The 12226-nt window shown below is 46.5% G+C and overlaps 1 protein-coding gene and 2 pseudogenes across 1 annotated transcript; all 3 read right to left on the minus strand.

Moving 5' to 3' along the window:
- Positions 1-1102: 1102 nt before the first annotated feature.
- On the minus strand, positions 1103-2232 carry LOC148119930 (chromatin target of PRMT1 protein-like). Its single transcript, XM_087896727.1, has 2 exons — positions 1662-2232; positions 1103-1550 (listed from the first exon to the last, which is right to left on the minus strand). The coding sequence occupies exons 1-2, from the start codon at positions 1993-1995 to the stop codon at positions 1126-1128; spliced, it is 759 nt and encodes a 252-aa protein (XP_087752853.1). The 5' UTR covers positions 1996-2232; the 3' UTR covers positions 1103-1125.
- Positions 2233-4888: 2656 nt separating this feature from the next.
- On the minus strand, positions 4889-5995 carry LOC148119931 (chromatin target of PRMT1 protein pseudogene; annotated as a pseudogene).
- A 2632-nt stretch (positions 5996-8627) lies between these two features.
- On the minus strand, positions 8628-9734 carry LOC148119932 (chromatin target of PRMT1 protein pseudogene; annotated as a pseudogene).
- Positions 9735-12226: the final 2492 nt, after the last annotated feature.

Consider the following 12226-nt stretch of genomic DNA (forward strand, 5'->3'; position numbering starts at 1 on the left):
CACACGCCCAGCCTTTGTTTTTCAAAACAAAAACCTTAAATCTAATCAAATATCCTTGGTTTAGATTTTTCCTAACCATTAGCCATAATAAATTGTAACTAACACATTAAACAAGAACAGACATCCATAATCCATTTTTTTTTTTTTTTTTTGGTGGAGGGTGAAGGTGTCCATAGTTTTCTAGACTACTTTCTGATGATTGGGTGCTCATAATTTTTTTTTGAATGAAACAACAGCTTTATAACGAAGCAGGTTAAAAGAATTCCACTGAAACTGAGCAGCTGACCAATTGTTAAAATTAAGCCTTCAAGAGGCTCCAAAAACACAAGTTATGTAGATTGAACCAAGTTGGTTCTGAACCTTGGTAACTGCATGTCGGCAGGAGCAGCAAACGACTCCTTCCCAGAGTTAGGTTGTAAAGCGTCTCCCAACCCTGTCTCTTCAGCCAAATCGAACGGCTTCTCCAACAGTAAATGTGTACAAGATTCTCAGACAAAACAGAGAGCCAAAATGAAAAATCTCATTTTAGGGTGTAAATTCTACACATCCAACTCAGTGTGTCATATGCAATGTCAATGGCCAAATAAAAGTGCCCATTAGGTGTAAGCCATTCGTGACCCAGCAGCAGTATCCACAATTCCACCTTAGCTCCCTCACCAACAACACAGCCGACACACTTCAGGTTTAGCTGCAACCGGACAGCTTTTCAGGAAGATGTAGAACTCTATCCCGGAGAGCACATATCAGTGAGGACACTGGCTCCTGCAGGAAACGTTTCTGGAATCAAAAAGGTGACCAGAAGGAATATTAAACCATCAGCATATATGGCAGGTGAGGCAGAGACTAGAAAAAGGGTCCCCTCACAGGGCCAACGCATTCCTGCTTAATAAACTCAAGTCTGGGGGACTGGATAAACAAGAAAACCCCTCAGCCGAATCAAAGGAAAATGGGGTTTATTTCACACAATATGGAAAGGTACACAGAACAGAACAAAGGCACCCACTGGTATAGCAAGCGAGTCCACAACCCATCGTGTGAGTCCTTCCCCGGCCTCAGTCAGAGTCCTTCTCAGGGTGCTCCAGGTTCTTTCTTCCTAGGCACAGGGGTGGTGACTTTCCCGAGAGTCTAAGAGGTAGGCAGGAAGGCGGGCAGGCTGCAGTCATCGGTTTCAGGATCTGTCTGCGCCATGTAGGCATCCAACTCAGCATCCAGGCGTCCTTTAGTGTTGGACATGTACTCGTCCAGTTCCTTGTCCAGCTGCTCCTTGGTCAATTGTGAGCGACGGAGGGCACCTCTCCCTCGACCACGCCATCCAAAGTTGCCTCTTCCCCGACCCATCACAGCCAGACCTCTCCCACCGACTCCACCACGACCCATAGCTGCCCGCCCTAGGCCCCCTCTCCCGGGGCCTCCACGACCCGGAACAGCACCACTTCTTGAGTCCATTCGTGGGGCAGCTGAGTCCAGTTCACCTCGGAGGAGCGGGCTTCGACCTTGGAGCGACAACCCGCCCCTAAGCAGCCTTCTGGTGGCAAATCCCCCACGGAGTCTTCCTCCTCTTCCTCCTCTCCCTCTTCTTCCTCGTCCTCCTTCTTCTCCTCCCCTTCTTCCTCTTCCTCCTCCTCCTCGTCCTCCTCGTCCTCCTCCTCGTCCTCCTCTTCCTCCTCGGGGAAAGCCTCTCTGGATTTCGGGTAGGCCTCGTCCTCCAATCGCTCCCCTGGACAGGGCACCTCTGGGTCGGCCAAAATGCGCCTGGATGTTCCTCTTCTTTCCCAGGCCCCGCTTAAGTTTTAATGCTGCCTGGACAGAGGGTCTATTCTTCATCTGCTGGGCCAGCCTTCTGCTTCTGGCACTGCTTAGCTGCTGCTGCTGCAGCGAAGCCCGAATAGTCGCTGCCGTGGGCTGTTTGTTCTCCAGCATACTAGTAAAGCGCTCATTTAGGGACAGCTTGGTGGTTCCTTTCAACACCACTTTCCTCTCTGACTGTGTAGCCATCTTCAGATCCTGAGAAGGGAAGGAGATGGACCCCAGGGCTCCTCCTGAGGCGGCTGCGGGCAGGTTGGCTGAATCTGAGCTGAGTAGGACCGCTCAAGTCTCTTTGCTGGGCGCTTGGGTTAGGCGCTTGGATAAAGGGGATGATGGGAAGCTCAGTCCTGGTGGCTTGGCTCCTTAGTCCGCTGATTTTTCTTCTTGTCCGACCAGCCCTTTCTTTCCTTTGCTTTGTGCCGTCCTTCGCTGCCAACTCAAGCTTGCTACCTCCAGGAATCTCGGAACGAGACTGCTTGTCTGAGAGAGGTCTCGACCCCTTCTTATACTCCTCTCTAGGGGTGAGACTAAGGGCGTGCACCAGTGGAATTAGGGTGTGTGTTAGGGTGTGGCCACTGGGATTAAAGGTGTGTCTTGCCATAATCTGCTCATTGAGGCGGATCAGTGGGACTCTTTTACACTCAGATCTTCAGGTCATCTTTATTTACTTAAATACAGTTGAAATGTCACTACGATTCCCCCGTTCTTTCTAAAAGAAAGGTGGAAGCTATATGTAATATGCGCATAGACAATTTGTACAGGCATTAAATACATCGACAATGCCTAGTCCATTTGCATTTGACAAATTCAGAGAAAAGATTTCACATCTATCCTATCTAGGTGGGTTCAAAGTCTTCCTCCTGATTGATTTTCTATCCTAATTTCCTTTCAGTGTCTGGAAAACTAGAACTATAGCTATCAAATCCTCAACCCCCTCAGAGACCCAGGAAGGAAATAACAGGAACCCAGTAAGCAGGAGGTGCAAGCAGGCGACTTCCAAACCATGGAATGACAGAACACATCTGGCTGCCCGGACAGTCACCCACACCGAGTTCCTCAGCAGCATCGGGGCATCCCTCTTCAGCCTTCAGGCCTAGCATATGTGACAGGCTTTTCTGTGATCAGAATATTCCGTGTCCTGCTCGTCTCTAGGAGAAAGTCGTGTTGGCAGTCGAGATAGGGGCGTTTCCTGCCCCACGGCTTCTTTATCGCCACAGAGAAAGTAAACTGCAGGTGGAGTTTCTTCCATGTCTCTTATCCTCTCTGCAGTAGATTGCTGCTGCCAGGAGCAGACATGTCTCATTGTCACAAAAGAGAACAATCTAGGTTATTAAAGCATTTTAACTGCCATATTCTGTAGATCTCTGAAGTGTTTGAACATGACCTATCCATCTAAATTATATCTTTGTTTGACCTTGAAAACATACCTAGTATGACTATGAGTTCAATTTTACCCGGTGATGAACTACTACCCTATATTTCTTTATTTTACTAAACAGTTAATTGTTAATAATAATTTTCATGTCTAGAAATTGATATTCCATTGTTAGATGAGCAGTATAGGTACAATACCTCGGACAAGATTGGAAATGTTTGTGGAGCATGTTTTACTAAAATAGATCTCAAGTTTGTATCAATATGCAAATTTGTATACAATATATAAAAATAAACCAAAGCAAAAGACTTAAAACAAATAGGTGCGAAAAACAGGATCAATAATCGTTTTTTATTGCTTATCATTTTATCTCTATCCTCTCTGTCTCTCTCTGTCTGTCTATGTCTCTCTCTCTCTCTCTCTCTCTCTCTCTCTTTCTTTTTCACCATTTTGGGTTTTTGATCCAGGTTTTCTCAGTAGCTATAGAGCCTGTCTGGGAACTGGCTCTGTAGACCAGGCTGACCTTGAACTCATTAAGATCAGCCTGCTTCTGCCTCCCAAGTGTGGGGATTAAAGTGATTGCCACACACGCCCAGCCTTTGTTTTTCAAAACAAAAACCTTAAATCTAATCAAATATCCTTGGTTTAGATTTTTCCTAACCATTAGCCATAATAAATTGTAACTAACACATTAAACAAGAACAGACATCCATAATCCATTTTTTTCTTTTTTGGTGGAGGGTGAAGGTGTCCATAGTTTTCTAGACTACTTTCTGATGATTGGGTGCTCATAATTTTTTTTTTGAATGAAACAACAGCTTTATAACGAAGCAGGTTAAAAGAATTCCACTGAAACTGAGCAGCTGACCAATTGTTAAAATTAAGCCTTCAAGAGGTTCCAAAAAAACAAGTTATGTAGATTGAACCAAGTTGGTTCTGAACCTTGGTAACTGCATGTCGGCAGGAGCAGCAAACGACTCCTTCCCAGAGTTAGGTTGTAAAGCGTCTCCCAACCCTGTCTCTTCAGCCACATCGAACGGCTTCTCCAACAGTAAATGTGTACAAGATTCTCAGACAAAACAGAGAGCCAAAATGAAAAATCTCATTTTAGGGTGTAAATTCTACACATCCAACTCAGTGTGTCATATGCAATGTCAATGGCCAAATAAAAGTGCCCATTAGGTGTAAGCCATTCGTGACCCAGCAGCAGTATCCACAATTCCGCATTAGCTCCCTCACCAACAACACAGCCGACACACTTCAGGTTTAGCTGCAACCGGACAGCTTTTCAGGAAGATGTAGAACTCTATCCCAGAGAGCACATATCAGTGAGGACACTGGCTCCTGCAGGAAACGTTTCCGGAATCAAAAAGGTGACCAGAAGGAATATTAAACCATCAGCATATATGGCAGGTGAGGCAGAGACTAGAAAAAGGGTCCCCTCACAGGGCCAACGCATTCCTGCTTAATAAACTCAAGTCTGGGGGACTGGATAAACAAGAAAACACCTCAGCCGAATCAAAGGAAAATGGGGTTTATTTCACACAATATGGAAAGGTACACAGAACAGAACAAAGGCACCCACTGGTATAGCAAGCGAGTCCACAACCCATCGTGTGAGTCCTTCCCCGGCCTCAGTCAGAGTCCTTCTCAGGGTGCTCCAGGTTCTTTCTTCCTAGGCACAGGGGTGGTGACTTTCCCGAGAGTCTAAGAGGTAGGCAGGAAGGCGGGCAGGCTGCAGTCATCGGTTTCAGGATCTGTCTGCGCCATGTAGGCATCCAACTCAGCATCCAGGCGTCCTTTAGTGTTGGACATGTACTCGTCCAGTTCCTTGTCCAGCTGCTCCTTGGTCAATTGAGAGCGACGGAGGGCACCTCTCCCTCGACCACGCCATCCAAAGTTGCCTCTTCCCCGACCCATCACAGCCAGACCTCTCCCACCGACTCCACCACGACCCATAGCTGCCCGCCCTAGGCCCCCTCTCCCGGGGCCTCCACGACCCGGAACAGCACCACTTCTTGAGTCCATTCGTGGGGCAGCTGAGTCCAGTTCACCTCGGAGGAGCGGGCTTCGACCTTGGAGCGACAACCCGCCCCTAAGCAGCCTTCTGGTGGCAAATCCCCCACGGAGTCTTCCTCCTCTTCCTCCTCTCCCTCTTCTTCCTCGTCCTCCTTCTTCTCCTCCCCTTCTTCCTCTTCCTCCTCCTCCTCGTCCTCCTCGTCCTCCTCCTCGTCCTCCTCTTCCTCCTCGGGGAAAGCCTCTCTGGATTTCGGGTAGGCCTCGTCCTCCAATCGCTCCCCTGGACAGGGCACCTCTGGGTCGGCCAAAATGCGCCTGGATGTTCCTCTTCTTTCCCAGGCCCCGCTTAAGTTTTAATGCTGCCTGGACAGAGGGTCTATTCTTCATCTGCTGGGCCAGCCTTCTGCTTCTGGCACTGCTTAGCTGCTGCTGCTGCAGCGAAGCCCGAATAGTCGCTGCCGTGGGCTGTTTGTTCTCCAGCATACTAGTAAAGCGCTCATTTAGGGACAGCTTGGTGGTTCCTTTCAACACCACTTTCCTCTCTGACTGTGTAGCCATCTTCAGATCCTGAGAAGGGAAGGAGATGGACCCCAGGGCTCCTCCTGAGGCGGCTGCGGGCAGGTTGGCTGAATCTGAGCTGAGTAGGACCGCTCAAGTCTCTTTGCTGGGCGCTTGGGTTAGGCGCTTGGATAAAGGGGATGATGGGAAGCTCAGTCCTGGTGGCTTGGCTCCTTAGTCCGCTGATTTTTCTTCTTGTCCGACCAGCCCTTTCTTTCCTTTGCTTTGTGCCGTCCTTCGCTGCCAACTCAAGCTTGCTACCTCCAGGAATCTCGGAACGAGACTGCTTGTCTGAGAGAGGTCTCGACCCCTTCTTATACTCCTCTCTAGGGGTGAGACTAAGGGCGTGCACCAGTGGAATTAGGGTGTGTGTTAGGGTGTGGCCACTGGGATTAAAGGTGTGTCTTGCCATAATCTGCTCATTGAGGCGGATCAGTGGGACTCTTTTACACTCAGATCTTCAGGTCATCTTTATTTACTTAAATACAGTTGAAATGTCACTACGATTCCCCCGTTCTTTCTAAAAGAAAGGTGGAAGCTATATGTAATATGCGCATAGACAATTTGTACAGGCATTAAATACATCGACAATGCCTAGTCCATTTGCATTTGACAAATTCAGAGAAAAGATTTCACATCTATCCTATCTAGGTGGGTTCAAAGTCTTCCTCCTGATTGATTTTCTATCCTAATTTCCTTTCAGTGTCTGGAAAACTAGAACTATAGCTATCAAATCCTCAACCCCCTCAGAGACCCAGGAAGGAAATAACAGGAACCCAGTAAGCAGGAGGTGCAAGCAGGCGACTTCCAAACCATGGAATGACAGAACACATCTGGCTGCCCGGACAGTCACCCACACCGAGTTCCTCAGCAGCATCGGGGCATCCCTCTTCAGCCTTCAGGCCTAGCATATGTGACAGGCTTTTCTGTGATCAGAATATTCCGTGTCCTGCTCGTCTCTAGGAGAAAGTCGTGTTGGCAGTCGAGATAGGGGCGTTTCCTGCCCCACGGCTTCTTTATCGCCACAGAGAAAGTAAACTGCAGGTGGAGTTTCTTCCATGTCTCTTATCCTCTCTGCAGTAGATTGCTGCTGCCAGGAGCAGACATGTCTCATTGTCACAAAAGAGAACAATCTAGGTTATTAAAGCATTTTAACTGCCATATTCTGTAGATCTCTGAAGTGTTTGAACATGACCTATCCATCTAAATTATATCTTTGTTTGACCTTGAAAACATACCTAGTATGACTATGAGTTCAATTTTACCCGGTGATGAACTACTACCCTATATTTCTTTATTTTACTAAACAGTTAATTGTTAATAATAATTTTCATGTCTAGAAATTGATATTCCATTGTTAGATGAGCAGTATAGGTACAATACCTCGGACAAGATTGGAAATGTTTGTGGAGCATGTTTTACTAAAATAGATCTCAAGTTTGTATCAATATGCAAATTTGTATACAATATATAAAAATAAACCAAAGCAAAAGACTTAAAACAAATAGGTGCGAAAAACAGGATCAATAATCGTTTTTTATTGCTTATCATTTTATCTCTATCCTCTCTGTCTCTCTCTGTCTGTCTATGTCTCTCTCTCTCTCTCTCTCTCTCTCTCTCTTTCTTTTTCACCATTTTGGGTTTTTGATCCAGGTTTTCTCAGTAGCTATAGAGCCTGTCTGGGAACTGGCTCTGTAGACCAGGCTGACCTTGAACTCATTAAGATCAGCCTGCTTCTGCCTCCCAAGTGTGGGGATTAAAGTGATTGCCACACACGCCCAGCCTTTGTTTTTCAAAACAAAAACCTTAAATCTAATCAAATATCCTTGGTTTAGATTTTTCCTAACCATTAGCCATAATAAATTGTAACTAACACATTAAACAAGAACAGACATCCATAATCCATTTTTTTCTTTTTTGGTGGAGGGTGAAGGTGTCCATAGTTTTCTAGACTACTTTCTGATGATTGGGTGCTCATAATTTTTTTTTTGAATGAAACAACAGCTTTATAACGAAGCAGGTTAAAAGAATTCCACTGAAACTGAGCAGCTGACCAATTGTTAAAATTAAGCCTTCAAGAGGTTCCAAAAAAACAAGTTATGTAGATTGAACCAAGTTGGTTCTGAACCTTGGTAACTGCATGTCGGCAGGAGCAGCAAACGACTCCTTCCCAGAGTTAGGTTGTAAAGCGTCTCCCAACCCTGTCTCTTCAGCCACATCGAACGGCTTCTCCAACAGTAAATGTGTACAAGATTCTCAGACAAAACAGAGAGCCAAAATGAAAAATCTCATTTTAGGGTGTAAATTCTACACATCCAACTCAGTGTGTCATATGCAATGTCAATGGCCAAATAAAAGTGCCCATTAGGTGTAAGCCATTCGTGACCCAGCAGCAGTATCCACAATTCCGCATTAGCTCCCTCACCAACAACACAGCCGACACACTTCAGGTTTAGCTGCAACCGGACAGCTTTTCAGGAAGATGTAGAACTCTATCCCAGAGAGCCTGCAGGAAACGTTTCCGGAATCAAAAAGGTGACCAGAAGGAATATTAAACCATCAGCATATATGGCAGGTGAGGCAGAGACTAGAAAAAGGGTCCCCTCACAGGGCCAACGCATTCCTGCTTAATAAACTCAAGTCTGGGGGACTGGATAAACAAGAAAACACCTCAGCCGAATCAAAGGAAAATGGGGTTTATTTCACACAATATGGAAAGGTACACAGAACAGAACAAAGGCACCCACTGGTATAGCAAGCGAGTCCACAACCCATCGTGTGAGTCCTTCCCCGGCCTCAGTCAGAGTCCTTCTCAGGGTGCTCCAGGTTCTTTCTTCCTAGGCACAGGGGTGGTGACTTTCCCGAGAGTCTAAGAGGTAGGCAGGAAGGCGGGCAGGCTGCAGTCATCGGTTTCAGGATCTGTCTGCGCCATGTAGGCATCCAACTCAGCATCCAGGCGTCCTTTAGTGTTGGACATGTACTCGTCCAGTTCCTTGTCCAGCTGCTCCTTGGTCAATTGAGAGCGACGGAGGGCACCTCTCCCTCGACCACGCCATCCAAAGTTGCCTCTTCCCCGACCCATCACAGCCAGACCTCTCCCACCGACTCCACCACGACCCATAGCTGCCCGCCCTAGGCCCCCTCTCCCGGGGCCTCCACGACCCGGAACAGCACCACTTCTTGAGTCCATTCGTGGGGCAGCTGAGTCCAGTTCACCTCGGAGGAGCGGGCTTCGACCTTGGAGCGACAACCCGCCCCTAAGCAGCCTTCTGGTGGCAAATCCCCCACGGAGTCTTCCTCCTCTTCCTCCTCTCCCTCTTCTTCCTCGTCCTCCTTCTTCTCCTCCCCTTCTTCCTCTTCCTCCTCCTCCTCGTCCTCCTCGTCCTCCTCCTCGTCCTCCTCTTCCTCCTCGGGGAAAGCCTCTCTGGATTTCGGGTAGGCCTCGTCCTCCAATCGCTCCCCTGGACAGGGCACCTCTGGGTCGGCCAAAATGCGCCTGGATGTTCCTCTTCTTTCCCAGGCCCCGCTTAAGTTTTAATGCTGCCTGGACAGAGGGTCTATTCTTCATCTGCTGGGCCAGCCTTCTGCTTCTGGCACTGCTTAGCTGCTGCTGCTGCAGCGAAGCCCGAATAGTCGCTGCCGTGGGCTGTTTGTTCTCCAGCATACTAGTAAAGCGCTCATTTAGGGACAGCTTGGTGGTTCCTTTCAACACCACTTTCCTCTCTGACTGTGTAGCCATCTTCAGATCCTGAGAAGGGAAGGAGATGGACCCCAGGGCTCCTCCTGAGGCGGCTGCGGGCAGGTTGGCTGAATCTGAGCTGAGTAGGACCGCTCAAGTCTCTTTGCTGGGCGCTTGGGTTAGGCGCTTGGATAAAGGGGATGATGGGAAGCTCAGTCCTGGTGGCTTGGCTCCTTAGTCCGCTGATTTTTCTTCTTGTCCGACCAGCCCTTTCTTTCCTTTGCTTTGTGCCGTCCTTCGCTGCCAACTCAAGCTTGCTACCTCCAGGAATCTCGGAACGAGACTGCTTGTCTGAGAGAGGTCTCGACCCCTTCTTATACTCCTCTCTAGGGGTGAGACTAAGGGCGTGCACCAGTGGAATTAGGGTGTGTGTTAGGGTGTGGCCACTGGGATTAAAGGTGTGTCTTGCCATAATCTGCTCATTGAGGCGGATCAGTGGGACTCTTTTACACTCAGATCTTCAGGTCATCTTTATTTACTTAAATACAGTTGAAATGTCACTACGATTCCCCCGTTCTTTCTAAAAGAAAGGTGGAAGCTATATGTAATATGCGCATAGACAATTTGTACAGGCATTAAATACATCGACAATGCCTAGTCCATTTGCATTTGACAAATTCAGAGAAAAGATTTCACATCTATCCTATCTAGGTGGGTTCAAAGTCTTCCTCCTGATTGATTTTCTATCCTAATTTCCTTTCAGTGTCTGGAAAACTAGAACTATAGCTATCAAATCCTCAACCCCCTCAGAGACCCAGGAAGGAAATAACAGGAACCCAGTAAGCAGGAGGTGCAAGCAGGCGACTTCCAAACCATGGAATGACAGAACACATCTGGCTGCCCGGACAGTCACCCACACCGAGTTCCTCAGCAGCATCGGGGCATCCCTCTTCAGCCTTCAGGCCTAGCATATGTGACAGGCTTTTCTGTGATCAGAATATTCCGTGTCCTGCTCGTCTCTAGGAGAAAGTCGTGTTGGCAGTCGAGATAGGGGCGTTTCCTGCCCCACGGCTTCTTTATCGCCACAGAGAAAGTAAACTGCAGGTGGAGTTTCTTCCATGTCTCTTATCCTCTCTGCAGTAGATTGCTGCTGCCAGGAGCAGACATGTCTCATTGTCACAAAAGAGAACAATCTAGGTTATTAAAGCATTTTAACTGCCATATTCTGTAGATCTCTGAAGTGTTTGAACATGACCTATCCATCTAAATTATATCTTTGTTTGACCTTGAAAACATACCTAGTATGACTATGAGTTCAATTTTACCCGGTGATGAACTACTACCCTATATTTCTTTATTTTACTAAACAGTTAATTGTTAATAATAATTTTCATGTCTAGAAATTGATATTCCATTGTTAGATGAGCAGTATAGGTACAATACCTCGGACAAGATTGGAAATGTTTGTGGAGCATGTTTTACTAAAATAGATCTCAAGTTTGTATCAATATGCAAATTTGTATACAATATATAAAAATAAACCAAAGCAAAAGACTTAAAACAAATAGGTGCGAAAAACAGGATCAATAATCGTTTTTTATTGCTTATCATTTTATCTCTATCCTCTCTGTCTCTCTCTGTCTGTCTATGTCTCTCTCTCTCTCTCTCTCTCTCTCTCTCTTTCTTTTTCACCATTTTGGGTTTTTGATCCAGGTTTTCTCAGTAGCTATAGAGCCTGTCTGGGAACTGGCTCTGTAGACCAGGCTGACCTTGAACTCATTAAGATCAGCCTGCTTCTGCCTCCCAAGTGTGGGGATTAAAGTGATTGCCACACACGCCCAGCCTTTGTTTTTCAAAACAAAAACCTTAAATCTAATCAAATATCCTTGGTTTAGATTTTTCCTAACCATTAGCCATAATAAATTGTAACTAACACATTAAACAAGAACAGACATCCATAATCCATTTTTTTCTTTTTTGGTGGAGGGTGAAGGTGTCCATAGTTTTCTAGACTACTTTCTGATGATTGGGTGCTCATAATTTTTTTTTTGAATGAAACAACAGCTTTATAACGAAGCAGGTTAAAAGAATTCCACTGAAACTGAGCAGCTGACCAATTGTTAAAATTAAGCCTTCAAGAGGTTCCAAAAAAACAAGTTATGTAGATTGAACCAAGTTGGTTCTGAACCTTGGTAACTGCATGTCGGCAGGAGCAGCAAACGACTCCTTCCCAGAGTTAGGTTGTAAAGCGTCTCCCAACCCTGTCTCTTCAGCCACATCGAACGGCTTCTCCAACAGTAAATGTGTACAAGATTCTCAGACAAAACAGAGAGCCAAAATGAAAAATCTCATTTTAGGGTGTAAATTCTACACATCCAACTCAGTGTGTCATATGCAATGTCAATGGCCAAATAAAAGTGCCCATTAGGTGTAAGCCATTCGTGACCCAGCAGCAGTATCCACAATTCCGCATTAGCTCCCTCACCAACAACACAGCCGACACACTTCAGGTTTAGCTGCAACCGGACAGCTTTTCAGGAAGATGTAGAACTCTATCCCAGAGAGCACATATCAGTGAGGACACTGGCTCCTGCAGGAAACGTTTCCGGAATCAAAAAGGTGACCAGAAGGAATATTAAACCATCAGCATATATGGCAGGTGAGGCAGAGACTAGAAAAAGGGTCCCCTCACAGGGCCAACGCATTCCTGCTTAATAAACTCAAGTCTGGGGGACTGGATAAACAAGAAAACACCTCAGCCGAATCAAAGGAAAATGGGGTTTATTTCA

Source organism: Myodes glareolus, chromosome 14 (genome assembly GCF_982192425.1).
Source record: "Myodes glareolus chromosome 14, mMyoGla1.1, whole genome shotgun sequence".
Taxonomy (NCBI): Eukaryota; Metazoa; Chordata; class Mammalia; order Rodentia; family Cricetidae; genus Myodes; species Myodes glareolus.

Coding starts and splice junctions, on each gene's coding strand:
- LOC148119930 (XM_087896727.1), bottom strand. CDS start 1,995: ATGGCTACACAGTCAGAGAGGAAAGTGGTGTTGAAAGGAACCACCAAG. Junction 1,551..1,661: donor GAGAGGCTTTCCCCGAGGAG/GAAGAGGAGGAC, acceptor GAAGAGGAGGAA/GACTCCGTGGGGGATTTGCC.